Source organism: Clarias gariepinus, chromosome 3, assembly GCF_024256425.1.
Source record: "Clarias gariepinus isolate MV-2021 ecotype Netherlands chromosome 3, CGAR_prim_01v2, whole genome shotgun sequence".
Taxonomy (NCBI): domain Eukaryota; kingdom Metazoa; phylum Chordata; class Actinopteri; order Siluriformes; family Clariidae; genus Clarias; species Clarias gariepinus.
Window position 1 is genome coordinate 28,199,730 of NC_071102.1, and position 25,553 is coordinate 28,225,282.

At 38.0% G+C, this 25,553-nt stretch overlaps 2 protein-coding genes across 7 annotated transcripts in view; one reads left to right on the forward strand and one right to left on the reverse strand.

Annotated features, from left to right (window-relative positions):
• Window positions 1-1,229: 1,229 nt before the first annotated feature.
• Window positions 1,230-17,720, reverse strand: sgce (sarcoglycan, epsilon). 3 transcript variants are annotated; one of them, XM_053491845.1, is made up of 12 exons: window positions 17,560-17,720; window positions 11,273-11,395; window positions 10,971-11,128; window positions 9,771-9,843; window positions 9,246-9,444; window positions 8,409-8,571; window positions 5,447-5,661; window positions 4,885-4,911; window positions 4,198-4,386; window positions 3,674-3,717; window positions 1,837-1,874; window positions 1,232-1,751 (listed from the first exon to the last, which is right to left on the reverse strand). In XM_053491845.1, exons 1-12 carry the CDS (start codon window positions 17,594-17,596, stop codon window positions 1,701-1,703), a joined length of 1,317 nt encoding a protein of 438 aa, XP_053347820.1. In that variant the 5' UTR covers window positions 17,597-17,720; the 3' UTR covers window positions 1,232-1,700. The 3 variants fall into 3 exon arrangements, with proteins under 3 accessions (XP_053347821.1, XP_053347820.1, XP_053347823.1); XM_053491846.1 differs by lacking the exon at window positions 4,885-4,911 and having other exon boundaries at window positions 1,230-1,751; XM_053491848.1 differs by lacking the exon at window positions 1,837-1,874 and having other exon boundaries at window positions 1,234-1,751.
• The window catches only part of ppp1r9a (protein phosphatase 1, regulatory subunit 9A), a 59,902-nt gene continuing 49,319 nt past the window's right edge, over window positions 14,971-25,553 (forward strand). For 2 of the 4 annotated variants that reach the window (XM_053491841.1, XM_053491844.1), the window contains exon 1: window positions 23,986-24,219. The gene's annotated coding sequence lies outside the window, so the exon portion shown is untranslated. Of the gene's footprint in view, window positions 15,121-23,953; window positions 24,220-25,553 lie in introns of those variants that run through there. The other 2 variants (XM_053491842.1, XM_053491843.1) reach the window with 2 other exon arrangements.

The window sequence follows — 25,553 nt, forward strand, 5'->3', positions numbered from 1 at the left end:
TTAAACCCATCCGATCTGACCCCACAGCAGAGTCAGTGCTTGCTGTAGTAGAAAGGTATCAGAACACATCACAGCTTGCTGTGTATTGGGCTTAGCAGGCGAGGCATCCAAAGTTGTTTATTTAGGTTCCAAATTCCCCAGATCTTAATCCAAGCAAACTGGTCATAGATGAGTGGTTAGATTAAAAGCAATTTAAATATCATTATGAAGAGAAAAACTTAATAAGTCTGATATACTTCAAAGATATCTCGGGGACGGGGGTGGTGCCCCAGAGCTAGGCTTGAAGAAGCTCATTTGTGAGCACCTAGTGATTGGGACCTTACCCAAGGGCACAGGCCAAACAAACTGCTGTTCTCCAGTGGGCCCACCACTTGCAGGAGGAGTAGTAGGTGTGTGATGAAATGTGGATTGGGTAGGCAAATCCCTGGCTACAGAAAATGGCTATAAGAACATTCCCTCTCCGTACTTGGAGCTAGTATGGGAGCTAGTAAAATATACTTGGGCTCACCGAGAGAGGAGCTGTAATATTGTATGAGGAAGTCTGGAGTGGCAGAGAAGTATGTTAGAGTGGTGCAGGACACCTATGAGAGCTGTGAGACAGGGGTGAGGTGTGCTGTAGGTGTGACAGAAGAGTTTAAGGTGGAGGTGGGTCTGCATCAAGGAACGGCTCTGAGCCCCTTCTTGTTTGCTATGGTGATAGACAGGATGACAGATGAGGTTAGACAGGAGTCTCCATGGACAGTGATGTTTGCAGATGACATTGTGCTTTGTTTAATTTTACAATCAAAAAAGTAAAAGTAATTGTTTTATTTCCTGAAAATATTCCTCTGACATGTTCAGAGGAGAGATTATGAACATTTTGGTAAAAGGATGCTGAGGTTGAAACTGCCAGGCAGGAGGTCTAAAGGAAGACCAAAGAGAAGATTTATGGATGCAGAGAGAAAGGGCTACACCAAATTTCCTACACAATCAAGATTGTCTCTCCTATTTCTCAAGGAAAAAAACAAAACAAATGAGATTACTTTTTACATCTACCTTCCTTTACATTACCTACTAATCTTTTAGAAACACAGGATCACCAGTTCTTTATTCCTAAAACTGCATGACATGGACAATAATGGAAGATTCCTTCAAGATTACAATACATTTTATTATAAAAATTCACATACTTAGAGATTTGTTGACCAAATTTATTTTTTTTCACTTGGTAGCAAATTAACAAATCGCATATTTGACACAAAACACATTTTTATTAATAGCTTTATAACATTCATACTTCAAACAAATAAAATTAAAATGTTTTAATGAATGGCATTTTTTTCCAGATCAAATAGAGGAAAAATATGGAATCACTGTATCCTCTGTATTGAGGATAAAATTATATATAATTACCTTGTAATTTGCATTTAAAAACATACATATTAAAGAGAGTGCTTACAAACTTTAATAAGCTTATAAACCTAACAGTCTCTTGACTGGCTAGTTAATTTTAAATTTCACCATGAATGGTCCCTTGAATGAAAAACAGTTACCTCAAAAATACCATAAATATTTAAATAGTTCCGATATGGTCATGTAACTGAAGCTGTCAGTAGCTTCTGCTTCTGCTTGGACTACATCTCACTGGTACTGCACAGCTTTATGGAGCTATAGCACATGCAGAGTTGGCATGATGTGGAAACACAAACTACACAGGAAGCTCACAAATTCAATGCTTCAGCCACTTTCCTCTCTTCAGGAATACCATTTACCTGTAAGGAAAATCCACCAATTACATTAAAAAGTTGATGAAACAAAGACACTAGCACCACTATGATACTTATTATTATTACTTGCCTCCAGCCTTCGAAATGTTGACAAACTGTAATTATCTCCTTGGGTAGCAGTAAATGAACGAACAGAATGTTAGACAAGGAGATACTGTGACCAAATGCAGTTCATTAGTGCGGATACACGACACTGGGGGGAACCAGATCACCGGTCGGCTACAGACTGATGGCAAATTAAATGTTACTAAGGTTTTACGTCACTACAAGACAACAGAAAAACGTATGATTCCTAGCAGCAACTGGAACTGGAACTGTACTGAAGCGAAAAACACCATTCTTCCAACAACAACAAAAAAAATCTGTCAGTTGTTGTTTGGACGATGGTGGTGCTGTATAACATGCTACTACAAATGCCCCCAGACCAAACAAATGGATTATATATTATTTTTACACTCTAGCCATTCACTGAGGCCTTGTTCCCAGTGGACTAAAATATATTCATCCTGGATAGAAATGTTTCATTATGATATAATAGAGATCAGAATGTGATTTGCAATGATTCTTTCCAAAGCCAGCCAGCAATATACAGTGACAACACAGCATTTTCTTTTTTTCTGACATCTAATTGTACAGCATAGCTGCTCAGGCCTGTGCATTCTTATTGTGTTATAACAAAAACATGAGGCAAAAAAAATATGATAAATAAGATATAGCAATCATAGAGTTATATTTATATAGTTATAACATTTTACACAATATGACTACACCTACAATCAAATCTAGAATTAGTAGCAACAATTATGTCTAACTTTTTTCAAACTTAAAGTTCTAAGTAGCAAACAACGGTTTGCCACTTTCACACTTAATATTTGGTAAAAAGTTCTCAAGAGAGAAAATCAGCATGATTTAATCGTTGTGTATAATTAAGCAATATTAGCTTGCTGTGAGGAAGTCGTAGGTGTGAGTTCAGCATCACAAACTCGAGCACGATATTGCTTTTATACAACAGTTCTGCAAACACCATTTATCATCAACATATAATGATTTGTTTATTTAACCAGTATTTTGCTCCACCAACAATTATCCTTTACCTGGTGGAACTAGTGAACCGCAAGTGGCAGAGCTGCTGACTGACATTTGGCATATTTAACAGGAATGAAAGTAGTTTTACTATGAAGCCAAAATGTGAAAATAATGAAAGTAAAAAAAAAAATAAACCATGGAGGTGGTGGAGAATCCTAAAATAATTCTGAGATTTCCTTTATATTTTCACTTATTACATTAGAATATCAGCTAACTTTGGGGGTTACTGGGTTGAATTACTGGGTCCCAAATAAAGTCAAAATCTAGTGTACTATGTAGGGTTTAAATCCCTTGTATTAAACACCAAGTAGTGCCCTTGATCAGGTGATTTGTGACTCAGCCTTGTCTTGCATGCTAGTTACAGTAGCTTATTAGCTTGCAGTAGCCGTAAATAAAACAAGACAACACGGACAGTTCAGAGGCAATTTGAAACGACTTAGCAGGAATTACTAAGGAGATAGAGTGTTGTTTAACATCATAACATGCTTTATTACTGAAAGTATGTCTGTGATGGTTTAGAATGTGGGTTTTGGCAGACAGCTGTTCTTTCCTCTTTCCAGTACTGCAGACCATAACAGTCTAATTCCCCCCATGCGGGCAACTAAAAGTTTTTGTAATTAACAACGTTAGAACACCTTTGACCCAGAGCGATGCATATAGTTCAACATCCCAGTGTTGTTATGCTCTCTGTCAGATTACTCGGTCAGAACTAATTGTTGTATACTGCTTATTTTATTACATGTGCCAATAATTCTGGAGTTGTCTTCATCAGTTGTGTTTTTGCATATAGCTAAAATTATGCTGATGTGCTGCATACATACCTGGAGGCTGCTGCTGTGGTATCTGCATTTGATTTTGAAGATTTCTGTGAATAGAGACAGCTTTACTCAGGCTGCGGTATTAATTTAATAATGTGTCATTTATTATACGGAACACTGTTCCTTTGTTGTACGGACCAATCTTTTCTAATTTCTCACTTCTCTTATTTAAATCTCATGTTTATTTACTTGCTTAATGTACTTGCTTCCTCCCCACAAAGTTTCAGTGTTTTCTCAACAAAACATGCTCATGTTACTGTAATTTGAATTGAGCGGGTATTCTTTTGAAGGAAGTGGTTGCTCTTGAAGTGACACTTCAAAGGTTTTAAACAAGGAAACAGGAAATCATCTATCAGTATGAAGAATCTGTCAGAGTAAAACATACAGAACTACAATATATAACACTAACATTTGTAGACAATGTGATTATGAAATGAAAAATGTCTATCTGTTTTATGCAGGGGGAGCAGAATGGTTTGATTGCAGATAAAGAAATGCACATCTACTGTACATTATGCAACACTCACGTCTGGGTCTGCATGAGTGGCATGCTGGTTGTCTCGTAGTTTTCTGGGTGGATCGGTGGCACCACCTCTCCACTCACAGGGTTGAAAACAGGCAGGGTGGAGAGAGGCCAGGAGATCTCTCTGTTCTTTGACATGCTGCGTAGCTCCTTTGTTGACTTCTGAATGGAGCTGTGATGCACCAACTGGATACTGGAAAGAGTAAGAAACAAAACATATCAAAGCCGAGACACAATTGGACATATTATGTACAACATTTGTACATACTGCAATATAACCAGAAGGAAAAAGGAAATGCTAAACTGTGTTATGTTGCACCATACAACCAGCAAAGCACTCTGTTCAGTCTAGAAAATGAGTATGCTGTGTCATTCCTGGTCATACAATCTGGCAAAGGTTTTATATTCAGCACATCCCACTTATTTAAGTCCACAGACTGCACTTGTTTTAAACCCAGTTTGTATTTTGATTCCTAGATTTGAACCTGACACTAAGCAGCCGGATGACAACATGGCATCTTTATGAATGATGGATGGTAATGTCATGAGGAAAGACACAAGAGCATAAAACGTATGAAGACAAAAATAAAATAAATAAATAAAAAATTTCGGATCACCTAGCTAAAAAAGGACAACAGAAATAGTGAGAGAGGACAAAATAAAAGAAAGACACAGGAGAAGAAACACTTACTCTGGTGTTTGCATGTTTCTTTTTCGCCTAGAAACAAAACAAAATGTCTGAATTAAATACTAATATTAATAGTTGAAAGACAACCACACAAAAGTGAATGGGAAGCAGGTTCAGGAGTGAGGGTCTCCTCAGGCCGCAGTACATCTGGTCATTAGTAGACGTTGAAAGGACTCTCAGAACACTGACTGGCCAGTGTGATATGGAGTGACAGATGATGTATTCAACGATTAATGATATGAAAGATGAAACGTTTTGTATAAATAGCCCGACTAAAGTTAACAGAATGAATAAAACTGGATGTTGGATGAGAATGGTCGAGAATGATGAGAAAGCTGCTTTTTCATCCTGACAGGCCTAATTAAATTATAGACTGAATTAATTTTTTTACCCACTATTCATAATGAACTTTTATATATGCAGCACACCAGGTACAAGTATGATTTTTAAATCACTATAGAGGAATGTTTCGAGAAACCATTCACTGACCTTGATGTCAATAATCTAAATGTGTCTGGTTGTGTGTGTGTGTCATTACACTGAGAAGTTATCACAATGCACTTACACTCCTTCTCGGCGACAGCACATCGAATAGCCCAGGATGACAAAGAGGACCAGTGCAACGGCAGAGGGCACAGCCAGGGTGACCAGGAAGTCGGAAAAATAGTCTTTACTTTTCAGTGACTCAGAGGGCGGATTGTATTCACCGATGTCTGGCAGCACTCCAGTGCCTGGCTCTGGGCGGCTGTTGTGGACAGGAATGACTTTAGTAATATCCACCTGAGGCACAAAGGATGAAAGACGGCATTAAAAGTTGGCAAACAAGAGGCTACATCAAACTTCATTAAACCTTTTCAATTAAAATAGATACCTGACAACAATAACATTGTTATCATGGACTTGATTACATAGACCGAAAGGTCAAATAGCTTTTCATATAAAATGGACATCTAAGCCGTATATCCTCTTTTAAGATGTCCTAACAACTGAATAAGCAAACAAAAAAATGAAAATGGAGCAATTTGTACAATATAGCCTTGGCACAGAATATATTACACAGATAATAAAAAAATAACAATCATTAAAGTTAATTTTTGCTCAATAACGCACCAATTATCCTTTACTGCATCTACTGTATAAAACATTATACAAGTAATTACTTCATTATTATTATTATCATTACTTTATTTATTCAAGTTTCTTTGAGTTTGTCTGGTGGGGATGTTACTGTTTGTTACAATCCACCTTTAATTAATGGAGGAATTGTCAATGTTGCTGTTGAAAAAAAAGGGTGGTAATAGGACAACAGCGACCCTGAATACAGGATAAAGCGGTATAGAAGATTAGATGAGATGTCTCAACTTGTTCTCCCGCCAACTGGCTTCTTTTACAAGGCGACAGCTGGTACAACCTTGTGCCAACACTAGAGGGAGGCAGAACGTAACCAGAGATGGTCTTACTGTAATTATAATCACTGGCTATCAGCCCCAGGTGTCCCTGAGTCTATTTAAGGAGAGCTCTCTGTTCTCTTAAGTCATCTTTGCTGTAAGCTGGTGCTTAATTCTTGGCTGTTAATTTCTGGTAATCTTTTTGGCTAAAGTAGGTCTTGGTTTTTACATTGGCTGCTCAAACCAACTCTTCAGCTTCTTTAGCTTATCAGTGACACTTAGGTTATCATTGTGACTTAGATCTGTCCTTGTCTCAGCAAGCTGCTCACTTGAGTTGAATTCTTGCTGTGGATCCCTGGAGACCAGTTATTTATGAAGATTTTCTTTCAGAGAGGAGTAGGAATGCGCCAAGGAAAGTGTGTTGTAGCTTTTCCTGTTTTTTTTTTTGTTTTAAACGTTGGAAAGGTGAAATGATGAAATCAGCGGTAGTTGTGTGAAAGCTTTATGCACACAGACAAAACTTAAAGATGCGTGACTCTGCTGCATGACATTATCTTAATCAGACTGCTCCAATAACAACTGTTTAAAGCCCCTATAATAGACCTGTGTAGGACTGTCATAATCTGATCTAAAAAAAAATTGAAGAAATTAAGTAAGCGGAACAGGATGAGAGCGTTTAGCTTGTGAAGGAGGAAGTAAAATGTAATGAAAAAATTTAAAGTAAAATTCTGCCCCACTCTTACCTCTAAATATAAAGAGTGAGTGAAGGCATCATTGCCATCTGTCAGGTGTGTGAAACATGGGGTACGACTTGTTAATGAAGTGATGAAGTGCAGCATATAATGGAAAATCTAAAACAAACAGTTGTGTACACTCAAATAATTTATTATAAGTCTATAAAATTTATATATAAATATGATTATTTTTATGTGTATGCTGTGGATGATGCCCAGAACTCCATGTATGCAGCTTGTTTTTAATTGATTTAATGCTGCATGGTGGGAAATGTATAATTCATGCGCATGATCTGTGGTGCTGTTAGAGCAGAGTGTCATTTATTATTTCTGACACTGTCCACTATGTCAATGTTTTAAAGCTGCATCTTCACTGTTACTAAAAAAAACCCTACCGTATCAGTCACCTGCTGAGACAGCATATGACATGTTCGTATTGGACCAATTACATACCACATGAAACAACATAAAATAAAAAAAGTATTCCATTTTTGACCAAACAAACAGGCTTTTATGAGCTCTGTGTCACTTAATCTCTCCTCCACGGGTGTCTCTGGCTGAACTCCATTTCCTCACTACTCCTAACCAGTAAGGACAGTGGAGATGGCAGTGATTTCCTATTTTAGGGATTTTAAATATTTAAATAGCTCCTTCTCCTGATCTTAAAAGTAGGACCAAAATGGCAGTATTCTGAGAATCAAACCCTTTATGAAGTGATACTGGAATGTGATGCTGGTTTATGTGTCTCAGCTATAATTTTTGCCCTAACTGATTATGCGAACATTCACATATCTTCTTAAGTCACTCATTTTTACCACACATTAGTTAGGCCTTTATTTGTCACATACACATTACTGCACAGTGAAATTTTTTCTTGCATATCCCAGCATAACTGGGGTCAGAGCGCAGGGTCAGCCATGATACAGCGCCCCTGGAGAGCAGATAGGGTTAAGGACTTTGCTGAAGGCCCCAACAATGATAATTTACATTTACATTTAGGCATTTGGCCTAAACCGGCATCATTCCGATCAGTAACTCAGAGCCTTAGCCTTCTGAGCTACCACTGCCCCTTTTTACATTTACCCTTATTACATTTAATAATTTAATTGTGTATTAACTTCTAAAATCCACTGATTAAGCTGCAGCACACTATACATACAAGGGACTACTGTATAACTAGTAAAGACATTATAAAACTAAGAGTTTAAATTCCACTTGCACATGCTGAGCATTTTTCTCACATAAAAAAATCTTTTTAAACCTATTTTTAGGTGCGCCTTTTTAAACCTTCTATAAAAATGCAAGGACGGTAAGGTACAGTTTGTGTAAACGGATATATTATCCTAAATGTGAGTGCATTTAACAACACAATATAAAAGAATGTGCTTAAAGACAAAGACCTCACCAAAGAGATTTTGCACCAGTCGATGTGGAATTGAGCTCTGAACTTCTTGTCACAGCTGATGACCGGCTCCATCTCCTGACTGCAGCGCAGCTGGTTCTGTGGACTCTCTACCTCACGCAGGCACGATGAGAATGGCACATCTGCTCCCACCATCACATACACCCTAGAAATTTTTTAAGAAAAAAAAAAATAATAATATAAGGGGGAAAGTTAATGCTAGGTTAATGCAATTTACATATTATGCAATGTCTGTCTTAAAATTCTAAGCGATTGTGGAGGTTTGGTATCCATTTGGTATACCAATACTTATATTTATATACTGTAGGTTAAAATTGAAAAATAAAATGATTTATGATTAATCTATAAATTGTGAAAATAAAGATTCTACATGACAACAAATAAATTCAAAGGTAAAGAAGAAAGCAGCAACTTTGCTCTTTGCCATTATGCATTGTTGTTGCTAAGCCTGTGAAACCTGAATGTAAAAGTTCACCGCTTTTTTATATTTTCAGTAAGGTTTATTACCTTACATATATTGCCTGTGATGCATTTGATTTTATTCAATATATGTTAAGTTATGTTTTAGTATTTAATATATGTTTTAGTGTTAAATATTTTTAAGGTAGGTAGGTGTATGGATGAATGGATGGATAGTTTATTGATCCCAAAGAAAATTACTTTAATTAACAGAGGAACTGTACTTTGCACTGCCTAAGAAACAAGTACAGTAACTGATGTTGTTCTGGTACCAATTCTTTCTTCCATTCTGAAATTTCTCATCCATTGAGGGGGGTTCACTAGGACTTTATGTCCTGCAACTGTGTAAATGAAGCTCACCCTTCTTTCAGGTTGTTGATAGGCAGGGGCACACGTCCACCCCGGTCCAGTGCTGAAGTAATGTTGATTGCATTAAGCCTCTCCGGTTGCCAGACGTTCTTTACTGCACCCAGGAAGTCTCCCAGGACCTCACTGGCTAACATCTCTTCTACATTCATGTTTTTAATGTAAAACTCAGCCTGATACGGCAAGGGGAATTCTGCCAGACAGAAAGAGAGACTAGGGTCAGCTGGTGGAACAGTGGTGATATGTACAAGTGTGTCTGAAGATAAAGGGGGCAGATGGCTGATGACATCAAAGCCAGGTCACAGCTGGACATAAACAGATGCTCAGCCTAAATCCACTGTAAACTCAAGGCTTTTAAATTATTCTGAACGTCACAGGTTTTTCTACTTATCCCAGAGGTTTTAGAGTAAGGTAAGTGATTGATATTAAATTAATATGAAAAAAAAGTATCTCAAGGGCCAGCATTTAAATGAAAGGAACTCTACAAATCTATTTTATTAACTAACATTAGGATCCCACCTTCTGTACCCATGATGTTAATGACCAAATTATGCCTTGCTGTTTCGAAGGTGCGTCTGTTATAGGCAGTAATCTGTAACACATAAGAAGGGAAGTCCAACTAATAACAGCTTAGGCACAGTGCATGTCAAAAAGATTTAATATCATGGTTAGATTCTAAAAGTAAAACTCTCATATATTCTAGATTTATTACTGTACATGTAAAATTAAATATTTTAATTCTTTTTTGTTTTGTATTTCAATTATTATGGCTCAAGAAAATAAAAAAATCCAGTATGTTAATAGATTTGAATATTTCGTAGAATCAATGAAAAAGGATTTACAATAGAGAAATGTTTGATGGCCTATTCCGACCATGGCAAGGAGGTGATCAGCCTGTAGCACTGCTGAGGCATTACTTAAGACCAGGTTGCTTTGATATCAGCCTTAAACTCTTCTGTATCTTTCTCATCTTACACTTGTCAACAGCCCACAGATGGAGCTTCAATGGAGTTCAGGTAAGGCAAGCTGGTTGGCCAATCAAGAACAGTAATAGTGAGTAAAAATAATCAATCAATGGTAGTTTTGACACTGTGGGCACATGCTAAGTCCTGCTGGAAAAGGAAATTAGTATCTCAATAAAGTTTGTCAAGTTTCTGAATAGGCTTTGCTTGACAATTTTTTAAGGCTGCATTCATCCCTGTTGCTTGTGCAGCTTTTCGCTTCCAATTAACTTTCCATGAATATGCTTCGATAGCACTATGAACAGCCAGCCCTTTTAATAATGACCTGTGGCTTACTCTCATTGTGCAAGGTGTCAATGATTGTCTTCTGGGCAACTGTCAAATCAGCAGTTTTCCCTAGGATTGTGGTTGTATGTATACTGTTTGAACATTAGCTTACTCAAACCTGCAATCAAATAATTCTACTATTTTTAGATACTGGATTTTTGGACTGTAGGGCATTATCATCAAAATAAAAATAAAAAAAGACTTCTCTTTGTAATTTATCTATAATATGTGAGAGTTTTACTTCTTAAATTAAATTATTTTTAAAAACACAGTAAATGTAAAGAGGAAATGGCGTGTTCATAATGAAACTATTATATTGTGACTAAAATTATATGGATATTTTTAATTGATATAATTGATTTAATAATTGAGCAAATTGCTACTTCTCAGAATCCATCTACAGTATAATGCAGAATAATGTCTGTTGCACCTCGATAATGGTTGGTTTGCCCGCGTGCTCTGCAGTGGGGGAGCCGTAAAGGACTCCATCACTGTGTGAAGTTCGCTGGATGTAGCGCAACCACCCAGGCCTGTCTGGATATCCCTTCAGGTTGGTATTAAAGGTGATTGGGTCATTGCTGGTGTCACCTGTGAACCGATTCAGGAAAAATGGTGAAAAAATAAGCTGTGATTTTTGGGTGATGGTCCGTTTTTAAGGCTTGCATATTCTAGACATTGGATAGACAAACCAGGTGCAAGTGAATGAAATGCAAGTGAAAACATATACACTACCTAGCTTAGGATAGGGTGGAAATTCCCCTTTAAAGTATTCCCTTTCCAGGACATGGACGAACAGCACTCCGGCTGAAGGGTAGACATTCCGGTCCGAATGTGAGCGAGAGACAATGGTGACCACTAAATCACAAGATAGATAGACAGAATGTTTCATAAATTAGTCTGCTTGTAGCTGTTGTGAGCTCTGCCTTAGACAATTTCCAATGTACTGTACTTTACAAATTGGGCTATTGTACAGTACTTAACCTCACTTTATCATTATGCAATTCACAGCATGTCTGCACTGTGGTGACTCACTCATACACTCAACTTCAGACATAATACATTAGTTATTTTACATAATATTTTATAATACCAAAAAGAAATCAATAAAATACTTAAATAATAATCTTATAATACTATTAAACTATTAAACAAGCATAAAAGTCCATTAAGTTTATTTTCCATTCTCATGTATCACCATCTCATTGTTATGAGTATTTAAAGTATTAAATGCAGTACCTGGACACTCATACACCAGACAGATTAATCTTGCACAAAATGCCTTTTTTTTAAATCTTACATAATGCTCAAAAGGGTTTAAAATTTGTTAAATGTAAGAGAAGTCAAAGGTGTAAACACTCACGGTTAAATCAGCACAAGGGTATTATTAATGAATAGCAAACACAGAAACTGATACTCACGCTGTATCCTGTCAACCCTTAAGGGTTTAGAAATCACACATCACCCATATCCCCATGGAAATCATGGAAATCAAGCACCTTTACTTCACACACAGATCAGCTATAACCTCAAAACCTTATAATATTATGCCCAATTTTGTGTACTGTTCCCCAAAACATCCCTGACCCCTTAAGACATGACTCCATAAGACCTCTGAAAGTGTGCTGTGGTATCTAGCACCAGGATGTTAGCAGCAGATAAGTTGCAAGATAGGGCCTCAATAGATCAAACTGCGATCGGATCAACAACCTTGAACTCTTTGCCTAAATAAAATTATACATGGCAAGTTGTGATGCACTGAATGTTCTTATAGCCTTTTATTAACTTTTTTTTTCAATTAACTTTTTTTTTTTTTTTAGCAATTTGTGCTACCTTAGCTTTTCTGTGGGATCAGACTGGGCTGCCTAGGCCTAGGCCTTTGGTCCCCACAGACATAAATGAGCCTTGGGTGCCCATGATCCTGTCTCTAAATTTACTGAAATATAAATAAAAATAATATTGTGGCGTAGGCGGAGTTTCGGCTGGCGACCATCATGCCTTGCAGGAGGGGTTGCTGTGTGTTCACCCTGATGGGGAAAGGTGTTTGTGTTAGTGGCTTCGGCCATGTTTTGTGTGTGTGTGTGTGTTAGGTGTGTGTTCTAGCAAATATGTTTAAAAATGTTTATGCTAAGGCTAAATTGGATGTGGTTTTGTTGTCCATGCTTTTGTACAACTGTGTACTTAATAAATTACTCCCAGCCATTTGCATTGGGCAGCAAGGAAGCTCACTCGTCTCTCCAAGTTCCTTCCTAGCGGTGAAAAAAAACGCTACAATATGTTGTTAATGTTATCACTGATAAGTGTGTATGTGCAGGATCTTTTGGTAAATATCCGCAAGACGAGCAAAGATTTAAAATTAATTTTAACTTGGAAAATGAACAAGTCTTGGTTTACGAGTATCATGTATCACACATGCGCTTCTTGTTTTGACGCCGAGCATCACGTTATCACAACAGAGCCAACGGTTTTTCTCTCTCTTGTGCTGCGGAATTGTGGGTAATCGTCTCCCCTGCTGGGTCTTAGTGTGCATTTCTCTTAATGATATAATCAACATTCGTGCACACGTCTACTGTTTACTATAACACTGTGACCTCGTGTGCACGTAAAACATATTTTATTTTGTGTTTGTAAGTGCGTGTATACAGCGAGCATCTACTGTTTATTATAACACACGTGTGCGCGCTTGTGTAAAGCAAAAGAAAGTCTTCTCCATTTTCTCTCTCCCTCTCTGTTTCAGCCTGTCGTTATGTGTGTGTGTGTGTGTATGTACACACACTCTCTGCTCTACACAGAAACACTGCTCTGCCGTGATTCTTTTCAAAGGTAAAGTGCAGGTTCAGTTGTTTGTTTGTTTTACTTTACAGCGCTGATTCCGTCAGTAATGGCTAACACGAGTGTCATTAGTGATGTTCCTTGCAAATGTTTCCGGTAAAACAGTGTTTCCGTTAATGTGTGTGTGTGAGTGTGTTTGTGTGAAATTTAAATAAGAGAGAAGGCAGGTTTACTGTGTAAGAAAAGGGAGACGAGAGGGGCTGATTCTTCCTATCCTCTTACTTTAGATTCACAAACATACACAAACACACGCAAACTCACAGTGACTGCGCGCATAAAAACTGTAGAAACACTTATCTGTCTCAATTTATTTTTACTTTTTCAAGGTAAAGTGAAGGTTAATTTGTTTTATTTTTACTTTATATTTTGTAATAATAATTTTTATGTATTTATTTTTTTTAGGGTGTGGAATGAATAATTTGAGTTTCCATTATTTTTTATGGGAAAAATCACTTTGATTTACGAGTGTTTTGAAATAACAAGCCCGCTTCCAAAACAAATTATGCTTATAATCCAAGGTTCCACTGTATATTAATGTTAGTAAAGTACTATTTATTTATTTTTTTATATATAGCACTTTGAGACCCACATATGGATACAGATTTAGTTTTAATGAGTATGCCAGAGCAGATGCTGACATGAGGAAGGAACTTTAAGAGGAACCAGACTCAAAGGCAACCCATCCTCTTCTGGGTGACACAAGGGTCAGTGAGAAAAATGTAGGTTGGGCTGTCGGCCACTAGAGGTTGCTAAAAACAGGTTTCATTTAAAGCATGGTTTACATACTCAAATTGAATGCTTAAACAGTACTTTGCATCAGGAGTGTTAAGGAGAATCGGACAGTGAATCTGGCGCTATTTTCATTTTACCGTCCGTCTGCTTCTCCTTAGTGTTCTTTCTTCACATTTAGCTATTAACACGTTCACCCAATCTAAGTTCACTACCAAACCAATAACATATTCAAATATTTTAGATGTAGACTAAATTACTTTAATACCTGTCAAATCAGATTAACAAAAAAAGGCATTTTTTGACGATATATTTAAACTGGCCAATATTATTGGTTTGTTTTTTCCTATCAATTGAACCCTGCGGCTGCAGCTTATTGTTCAGTCGGCTTATTTATACAGTACCATGTCAATCTGCAAAATCTTCCAAAAAAGCTGAGAGGCTGGACAAGGCCTGTCCACTGGAGCAATAATACAATCAAATGATCAGATAATTATGCAAGTGCACAAGGCCATGTGAAGGTAATGAACACCTCCCTGTTCAAATAGATCAGCCATTGCTGGTTAATGCCAAACCCTTTGCCAAAGGCTAATGTAGGAAAGGAACACACACACACACAGACACACACAATTCCTGCAGTATAAATAGCTAACTCCAGTTTATAATTTTACTGCTTGACCTTGACCAGGCCTCACATCAGTTATGTGCCTGAGGAGTAGATACAGACTGTATAATGGCCAGAGTCAAGCACGTCCTAGTGAACTGCAAAGTCAGCTTCACACCAGCTTCCCTTTTCCGGTCAGGGGGAACTCATGCACTTCACTTTTTTCTTTTTTTTTTTAAACAGATCCCTTATGGGAATATGCTGAGCATTTACACATTTACACATCTGTTCAAAGTACTCTTATCCGGAAGTGAAAGTAAGCGACTGAGCTGGGTCTGTCTGCCGTTATAATATTGCTGCTTGAAGCCATGGATTAATCTGCCATCCACAAGGTGAACCTACGCCTGGAAAAACTCAGGTAGAACAGAACTTCAATGGCAATTGCGATATTTGCAAGATAATTCTCAAATGTTTGAATGCAAATCCATAAATGTGCAGAACGTTCTAGTATACATATAAGAATTGAAAAACATGTTGTAGATTGATAGGAGTTATGTTAAACTACAATGGGTCAAAATATGTTAATTAAAATTCTTTAAGATATTTGAAAGACACTGTTCAGCAAATTAAAGGGAAAACTGAAAGCAGAACGTTACAATCCACACGGTGTTATCAGTGGTGTTGCCAGGTCTAGTTTATTACTGAACTGCTGTTGGTTGATCATTATTATTTCTCTGTTTTTTAAGGGTTGGTAATTTTGCAAACTTTAAATTCATTGTTTTTATTTATAAGGTAAAGAATGAAACAACAAGTTATATAATTTAAACAATTAATAAAACAATAAGATCTTGATGAGGACACAGCAGCATTCCCTACCAGACACTTACATTTTCTAATTCTGAAAGACAAAATAAGCAGCATGTCATATGACAAATTACAAAACAACGAATTGTCTGTTCTTAAACTTTCCCACAGTGGAAAACACATTTACAGCTTTATTTCAGATTGTAACTGGAGACTCCTTCCATTCCGCAAATGTCTTCCATACAGAAAGTGTCTACATAATAAATATGACAAATTAATTAAGAAAAATTCTATTCCGCTTCTATTCTATATCCCGTTACAGGGTTGCGGAAAGCCTGGATACTATCCCAGGTAACATCCTGGACCTGGTGTCGATCCATCCAGTGCACATAAGCACACGTATGCTTACATAGTCACTTACACACTCTGGGCAATCTAAAAACAGTAATTAGCCAAATCCTAGTGTATTTGAACTGTGGAAGAAAACTAGAGTACCCGGAGGAAACCCTATAATATAAACACTATTTTTGTTGTTATTGTTAAATAACACTGTCTGTTAAGTCTACTTTAGATCATGTTGCGCATACACCATACAAGTCCCTTCCAATTTATTCCCAGAGAAATGGTAACATTTGAATGAGTGCATTAATATAAACATGTATTTTAAAATTCAGCTATAACTCAATATACTCAACTCCTTCTGAACAATCCAACAGCAGTGTGATATAAAGCATTCTTGTTGAAGTAAAATAGTTTTGATAAATATAACAAGCAATCACCATAAAATAACCAGAGGCTTAATAAACTTACTCAGGTTGGGGGCCATATATTAGGATTTCAAGGGACCAAGAATCTCTAGGCGCACCTCAAATAAAGAATATCCAGATAGGATTAAGAACTTGGATTGAGGTCCTGGTTCGGTTCCCTCCTTGGGCTGCGTGTGCATGGAGGTTGCATGTTCTCCCAGTGCTTGGTTAATTTCATCCAGATACTCCTTTTTCCTCCCACACTCCAAAGATATGCAGTTTGAGCTAATTGCTAATTCCCAAATTGCCCATATTGGATGAACGAGTGTGCGAGTGTGTATGTGTGCGTGTACCCTGCGATTTATTGGCACCCTGTCCAGGGTGTACCCCGTCTCAGACCCTAAGTTTCCGGGGTTATGCTCCAGGCCCTCCGCGACCATGAATACAAGAATAAATCCGTATAGACGAAGAATGAGTGAGTACATTGATGTATATTCATTATCTATATTTTAACAGTTTTAAGGTAGTTTTAAGGTAATTTGGGTAAGTAAAATTAATTAAGGATTTAAAAAAAAATCTTGCTGGTATGTATAAAAAAAAGTCCAATAAAATAAACTGGTCCTAATGGTTGTAAGGGTTTGTGCAATAGTATAAAACCATTTTAGGACCTTAAATAATAATAATAATAATGATAATAATAAAAAACTATAATTGTAAAATTATTAACATAACGTTTGTTACAATCTAGTTTGTAATAACAGTCATGATGTTACAGCTGAGTTAAAGCATACTTTTTTGAATAGTTTTTAACCTGTATGCAGACCTGGCAACCCTGGTTATAAAGCCAACACAGCAATGCACATCATATACAGTAGCTGAGGTTATGGCACGGCGCACACACACACACACACACACACACTCACCGCCCGTATGAGACCGAGCCTTCTGTGTAGAGGCGACTAAAGCCTGGATTTGACTATGGCCTTCACAAGCTATGGTTTTTTTGTTTGTTTGTTTTTTTGGGAAAAAAGCAGAATACACAATTAAAACGAGAGAACACACACAAATACAATCATAATACAGAAACAGCTCAACTCTTTATTCAACTCTGCCTAGGTGAATGGAAACATCTGGAAATTAATCCACCACAGTGAGCTCGCGCGCTGCTAAAAACGACCTCTCTGCTCTCGCGCAAATCCGTTAAGCAGTTAGCTAGCAGCCGTTAGCTCGCTAGCTCTCACCGTGGCCAAAAAAAAAAAAAAACGCTGTGAAGTGTGGGCTGTAAAAAAAAAAAGAACGCCACATACCTACTAAGAACAGCACCAAGACGCTGAGACACTTCATGGTTTAAGGGTCTCCGTGCAGCTTTGCGGTAAAGGTGTAAGTTTTCGGTGATGATAGCAGAGACCGAGTAGCCATCAGCATCTCTCCCGTTAGCTGAAATTCCTCCCTCCCTCCCACCACAACGAGCCCGGCGCATTGTGGGAGCACATCTGGCGCAGCAGCTGGAAAACACAGCGCGTTCAGACTGGAACAGAACCGAGAGGACAACGCCCAGAAGCAGGGATACACAGACCATTCATACTGCCTAGAACTTCTGCATCACTTGTACTGTACATCACTTACACTGAACCATTTAATACCATTTTTATTTATTACACATGCAATAAATGTTCTCCCTGGAAAACTTGTAATTTCCTTTACTGTATATTTAACTTGGCTTAAATATACAGTCCAAAGACGTGCAGATTAGTCTAACTGGCGTTCCCAAAATGTTCGTAGTGAGTGTGTGTGCATGTCTGTGTGCACGGTGATGGATTAGCACCCTGTCCAGGGTGTACTCTGCCTTGTGTCCTAAGTCTCTTGGGATAGCATCAGCATCAAAGTGGTATAGATGGATAGATGTATATTTACTCTCAAGATGTATTTTTAGAGCATACTGGCTCCAAACCGCCACAGTGACCCAGTGGTTAGCACTGTCGCCTTGCACCTCCAGTTTTCCGGTTCAGTTCCCTCCCGCCTTGTGGTCTGTGTGCATGGAGTTGGCATGTTTGCCTTGTCCCTGGTGGGTTTCTTCCAGGTACTCTGGTTTCCTCCCACTGTCCAAAGGCATGCAAATTATGTTAACTTGAGGTCAAAAATTGCCTGGAGTGTAAGAATGAGTGTGTACAGTATGTGTGTGGCCTGCGATGGAATGACCCCCCCGCCCCCATTCAGGATGTGCACCGCCTCGTGCCCTAGGTCTCTGGGATAATGTGAGTGTTTCTGTGTCTGTGCCCTGTGATGGGTTGGTACATGCCCCCTGCCTTTTTGTGCCTTGTTTCCTTCTGAAACTGTTGCTCCTGCTGCTTTCATGGCGTCCTGCAACTCTTTTCCTGTGACTACTGTCTTTTCTCTTCCTGCCCTTTTGTATATTGACAGTGTTTTTTTTAGACACATTTCTTGAAATAGTGGCACTACAATGCAAATGCTTTAGCATCTGTTCACACATTCAGCAAATATTTATGTATTGAGCAAAAAATTTAACATTACTGTAATACTACTTTAAAACCATAAAACCACTTTCTTTAAAATGTGAAATTCACACCAAAATTGGACACTCACCGTGCATTGGGATTTGCTCGACAAATCATGCATGTCCTCACCAAACAGAAACATTAGAAGCACAGTTATCAAAGTTAGGCTTGTAATCCTGGTTTGAAAAAAACTGACTAGAGATGCACAGAAATTGAAAATCATGAATTTGCTTATTCACATATTTACCACCCACTTGCCCCCCAAAAAGACAGTGATGTTACACTACACAGTCCTGAATGAATAGATGTACATCAAGTCTATACAGTAATACAGTAATGTTTACAGTTAGAATTAAGTGTTCAAAAAAGTAGGAACAAGAAAATTACACAAAAACCACAGTGATTATACATCATATAATGACTATACAGAAAAACAAAAAGTAAGAGCATTATTCTGGATCACTCCTTTTGTCTCTGTTTTATTAACATCATACAAAAAAATATTTGAATCTCTTATCCAGGCCTAGCAGTCATCTACTCTAAGATCACCACATGTACGTACAATTAAAGTAGTGTTACAGACTGATTAGGATCGCGGTCATATATCTTCCAATGGCAAGATGAAAAATTATTGAATTGGGTTCATAAATGGTGAAAAGAATAAAAGATATAAAACAGAAAAAAATATGCATGGCTCTCAAACCAAGTTTGAACAGCTGTTGGACAGATGATGGAACCTGACATTGTGCCAGGCTACAGTGTAATGAATCAGCTGCAGTTGAACACATGGATCTACTTCATGGGGTTGAATGAGGATGTTATGAACAGAGTCAAGACAAACAAGAAGATGAACTGTTTTATGGACCGAGTGTTTCATGGTGATGGATGACCCATGCAGGCTAATGGCAGCACAGATGGTAGACGCCCACACTGACCAGGAACACCCACAGAATGCTGTCTAATAATGCCCCCCAGACAATGTTGCCTTCTAGGCAATGTTGCCTTCTACCTGTCCACAATATATATGCATGCTCAACTTGAGAACCTGCATTCAGTTCACCCAAGAAAACTTCAGCTAAAGTTTCATATTATGGAGGCCCCTGAAAATTGTAAAAGGTTACACTGTTTTCATGCTTTCTCATGCTCAAGCTGTGGTTAATTTACATGGCCACCTTGTGTTTTGTAGCCCAAATTTCATTTGGTACTGTTTGTCTCTTTTTGTGAGCTTTTCCTGTCCTTCTTCTGCCTCTGCTTCTATGCTCTTCTCTTCATTTTTTAGATTCATGGTACTCCATTATGTACTGTAGCACTGTCACAGGCAATGTGTGTATACTTGTTCCCTTTATAAGTCAGTTGCAGCTCAAGTTCAGGGGTTACATGAAAACATATTGGCTGAACTCTGTCTGGCGTTTCACTCTATATAAACAGATTAGCCATACATTAAAACCATTAACATGAAAACGACCTAGAAAAAGAGTTCCTCTTGTGCTGCTAGGGTGGCTTTGGACCCCTAGGTGTAACTCTGCAGGACCTCTGGGGTGTGCTGTGGTATCTGGCATCAGAATGTTTGCAGCGGATCCTTTGGGTGCTGTGGGCTGTGGGCTGGGACCCCCGTGAAGCAGACTTGTTTGCATGTTTTCTCTTTGTGCTTTCTGGGTTTCCACTGGGTAGTCTGGTTTCCCCACAGTGCAACAACATGAGCTGTAGGCTGATTGGGATTTCCAAAATGCCTGTAGTGAATGATTGGGTATGTAAATGGTTGTGCCTCTGTGGCCTTCTGCAATCCTACACAGTATAAGGGCTATGAGTTGTTAATAATAATAATAATAATAATAATAATATAATAATTTGATGATGATGATTTTTTTTATTATTTTAATAATAATAATAATTATTATTATTATTATTATTATTATTATTATTATTATTAACTTCTAAGTCAGATAAAAAGCGCTCTGTTCTTTTCAGTGATCAATCTTCTCTGAAGTCTATAACGCTTCCCCCACACATTGCACTCCTTAAGCTCCAAAGCAGACAATGAGATAAGATCTTTTACAATATATTCAACCCCCTGGAGTGAGGCTGAAAAGACAGATGGCCAGACAAAGTTTCTTTGCACACCATGCATAAATGAAAATTGCCTGATACGAAAACTGTATTTTATATATATATATATATATATATATATATATATATATATATATATATATATATATATAAACCCTCAGCCTCAACCTTCAGGCTCATTAGCTATTTAATTATAGTGTTTAACAGCTACTTTGCTTATGTGTTAGTTACATAAGGCCAGGTTTATTGTTAAAACTGATTTCTGATGGTTGAAAAACTCCATAATCAGATATGGTAATTTAACTAACCATGAGTCAGTTAATATGGATTTTTTCCATTTTATTACACAGAATTAAGTCATTAAACTATTTAGATATTTAAATGAACTGATTCACTGTCTGACTAATTGTTATGTTCACTTAGTGGATCTGCAATCTTTTGTGTTTTCCTGCCTTTGCCACAAACCTCCTAGGACCAGTCAGTGGGTTTAGCCTTAAATGTTATACTGTAATAAATACAAACTTTCCCTTTAGTTTCATAGTAATTAGTGAATAAGATTCTTCAAGAACCATAAGTAAATAAAAAGCCTAATTTAAAGGGGTTAATTAACAAAAAACTGTGTAGACTAATGCAAATTGTTGTATGCATAAGTCTTTGAAAGCAAAATTATAAACTATACAAAAACATGAGGTAAATCAAAATATGTGTACAGTAGATAGAAAAACACAAATGCACACAAAATTTATTTTTAGGTTGCTAAGCAACGTCTTTCTGTGCGGGTAGGAGTAGAAAAGAAATATGGCATACCGTGCATTTATGTTCCACATCATGGCATACATATATTTTATTAAAAACATGTCTATTAGGAATATTATTAGCTCCATACTAAACACACAAATGCAAATTATAAGTGCAGGTGAGTTCCATTCATCAGACCTCCGTTCTTTTCAGGCAAACCTGTGAAGCTCGTATTAGCTGTAATCAGAACAGTTTCAGTGTTCTTGTCTTAGGGATTTTGCAACAGTGTTTTTCTTGTTTCCTCATTTTCTTTAGATGTCTATCACAACCTTTCAGTTTAAGCTCCAATTCACTATTCACCACTATTTTGTCACATGGTAGTCAGCCTCACAGGCTTCAGGCAGCTTTTCTGTTTCAGCAGGTCACTGTTGTAAAATTTTTCACCTTCAGTATATAGGCTTTACAGGATTAAATCTGACACAGGTCAGATTACTTTTGGGCCCTTAAAAGGGGGCTGCTAGTTTATTTTACTGCAAACGTTTAGATATAAATAGTGCTTCATAAAATATGGATATTATCGTTTATTGTATTGTAATTTACATTGTATTTTACAGGGTATTATTCCTGCAGGGTGTAGTCATCTACATGTACATGTACATGTGTAATGTTGTTGGGGTATGGGAAAAAAACAGAGAACCTGTAAGAAAACCCACTCTTTGTATGATAATGATTATTATATTGTTGTTATTATTAACAATGGGGAAGTGGTCGCTCAGTCGGTTAAGGCTGTGGGTTACTGGGTTACTGATCGGAAGGTCGGGGGTTCGAGCCCCAGCATCCCCAAGTTGCCACTGTTGAGCCCTTGAGCAAGGCTCTTAACGCTATCTGCTTCAGGGGCGCTGTAAGCTGGCTGACCCTGCGCTCTGACCCCAGTTTCCTAATTGGAATATGTGAAGAAGACATTTCACTGTGCTGTAAAGTACATGTGACAAATAATTGAATCTTCTTCTTCTATTGTTATTATTAATTCAGGGTATGGTAAGTGCCTTGCACATTCTGGGTTGGGGTTTGAATCTTCAGTTAGTGTGTGTTGAGTTTGCACATTTTCCCTGATACTCTGGTTCGCTCCCGCAATCCATCATTCTCATTTTGTAGACTGACTTATTGATGGGCTCATGCCCTTAAACAGTATAAGTGTTATGGAAACTGAATTCATTAATTTATTCATCTTCTATACTGCTTATCCTGTACAGGGTCAAGGGGGGCATTTGAGAACACCAATTGATCTAACCTGAATGTCTTTGGACTGTGAGACCCATCAAGCACAGGGGGAACATACAAACTCCATGCACACAGACCAGAGGCGGAAATCAAACCTGAACCCTGGTGCGAGGCCTCAGTGCTAAACACTATGCTACTAGAGCACCCACTGAATTTATTATTATAATTATAGTACGCCATACCCAAATTGCCCCCTTGACTCTGTCCAGGATACAAGGTGTGGTAACTGCATTCATTTATTTATAGATTAATCTTTTATAATGCTTATCCTGTACAGGGCCGGGAGGAGGGTATTTTGGGGACACCAATTGACCTAACATGCATGTTTTTGGGCTGTGAGAGGAAACTGAAGGATGTGGAGGAAACCAGTCAAGATCTGGGAGAAGATGCAAACTCATGCACACAGATCAGAGGCGGGAATCAAACTCGGACCCTCTAGGTGCGAGGCCACAATACTAAACACTACGCCACTATACTATTAACATTGTTATAATTATTATTATTATAGTGAATCAATGGCCTGCAATGATGCTTCGGATATTCCTGTGTGGGTTTGTGAGAGAATCGAAAGATCCCATAGTTGTTCCAGAGTGTTTTATTTATTTATTTATTTATAAAGAATTCCTAATATTTAAGACTTGACATCATGCTTTTGCATTTTCACCTTAGTGCTCTGTAATGCTTTGTGAAGTAGGATATAACAAACGGTACGTTTATAACACACGCAAACGTGCAAAATATCATGCATTCATTCTGCTCTTTTTTTTTTCTTTTTTCTTGCATCACTCTACCAAAGCTGTAGTTATGGTGTTTTTATATATATTTATTTTTGCACACTGCGGTTTGGCGGCCCCCCACTTCCCCTCCACAGCAAGCCGATTATTGGAACGAACCATTGTGTTGTAAATAAGGTTGTGCACCTGTCACATGGACACTTGCCACGTCAAAAATATGAAAGCGACACGAAAGATAGTCATGCTATATAGTATAGATCGCTCTCCGAATGGTTGATCTAACACCACGAAGCGGTGTGTCACCGGATTTAGCGATGGAAAGTCCTGTTTTTGTTTACGCCTCCCCCCCTCGTATCAGTAGTGCGCGAGAATGTCCGCAACAGCACGGATTCTGCAATGGCGTTGCTTAGAGGTGTGTGTGAAAGCGGCCGGCTCCGGTGTGAAAGCGTCCAACGGTATGTCGGAATTCAGTCGTCAAAACGAGAATAATAATTTTAAAAAAAGGATGTTCGCTGTATAGTTATATGATATTGAGGGACAATCAGGGGGAAAATCGAGCGATTTCTTGAAGGAGGAGCGACAGCTGCGTTGACTGACAGAGCATCAGTTTTTGAAACGGAGAGGATGTACAGTAAGTCAGCCTTTTGTTTTGAACACGGGAAGAGCAACAGCAGAGGACTTACAAACAAGTAGTTCCTTCTGCTTTTCGACTCGCTTTCCTGCCGTGTTTCGTGGTATTTGTCTGTACGCAAACAAGTCGAGTGTTTGCTGATGGAAAGGGTGGATGTTGTAGGCAGATGTCAGCGTCACACTCCCAGCCTGTAGGAACATCTCTGCCTCTATCCAAGTGTCGCAGTTTGGTGGCACAGGCAGGTTTTTCAAAGGGGTTCGAAACCTTTGTAACGTTCAAACATTGCTGTGTCAGTCATTTCAGCTCACTGTGATTTCCTGTGTACCTCCCTTCTCTTCATGATGTGCATTTCTGCATTGAGCCGGTGAGATGTTTGGTGTTTTTTTTTGTTTGTTTGTTTTCTCATTTTGATTTGCACCAGATGATAATGCATAGTCTGTAATTTGTGCAGTCATATACAGCAAAACGTATTTACGGTAAGATGTCCACAAGACTGAATCTCATGCTGTTGTTTAAGGCTTTAAACCCATTATTATGAAACTGACACTATGACTTAACATAACAGTGAATTCGTTCTGTGTTCGCAACACCAGCATACATACATCGATAAGAGTCTGATTTGTTTGTACAGTAACTCTCTACACAAAAAAAAAAAAAAAAAGAAGTAAAAATAACTAGAGAGGTACATTTTTTTGAAGAAACAAATTGTGGCAAAACTCGGGGTCCCCCCAAATTTCTATCAAAATCGGATCCGAATGTGTTAAATTTTATAGGTCTAGGAAATTCTTGCTCTGCACCAGATTGTCAAAGTTGGTCTCCATGTTAAGTCTTTGGGATTTTTTTTTTCGGGTGGTTAATTGCCCCCTTTTGGGGCAAATTACTGACCACCCCTTTTAAAGTCACAGCACCCCATTCCAGAATAAGCCGCACGACTTTTTGACCCCTCATTCATGGGTCTCCGACAAACTGGACTACGTCAAGCGCCAAACTTTTGTACGGAAGAAGAATAACAATAAACAGAAAAAAAAAAGAATAATAAGCCTGGGAGATAACAATAGTAGTGCTTTAGTAGTGCTTGGCTTTGCAAGCACCACTAATAATAATTCCCTGTGCGCAGTCCACCAGCCCTCGTGGCAGTGTGATGGATAGTCTGGGGCGGTGGACAGTCACACAGCTTAAATATCTGTGTTTTGTTGGCAAAAATAGTGTCTGTGTGACGGGGTTGTCCTTTTGGTCTGTCGTTATGTTTGAATCATGTGCAGTCACAGTGTTGAAAATAAAATAACTGCAAAGGCCATTTTTTGTTGTGAGCTCTATTTCATTAGTGTGCACTC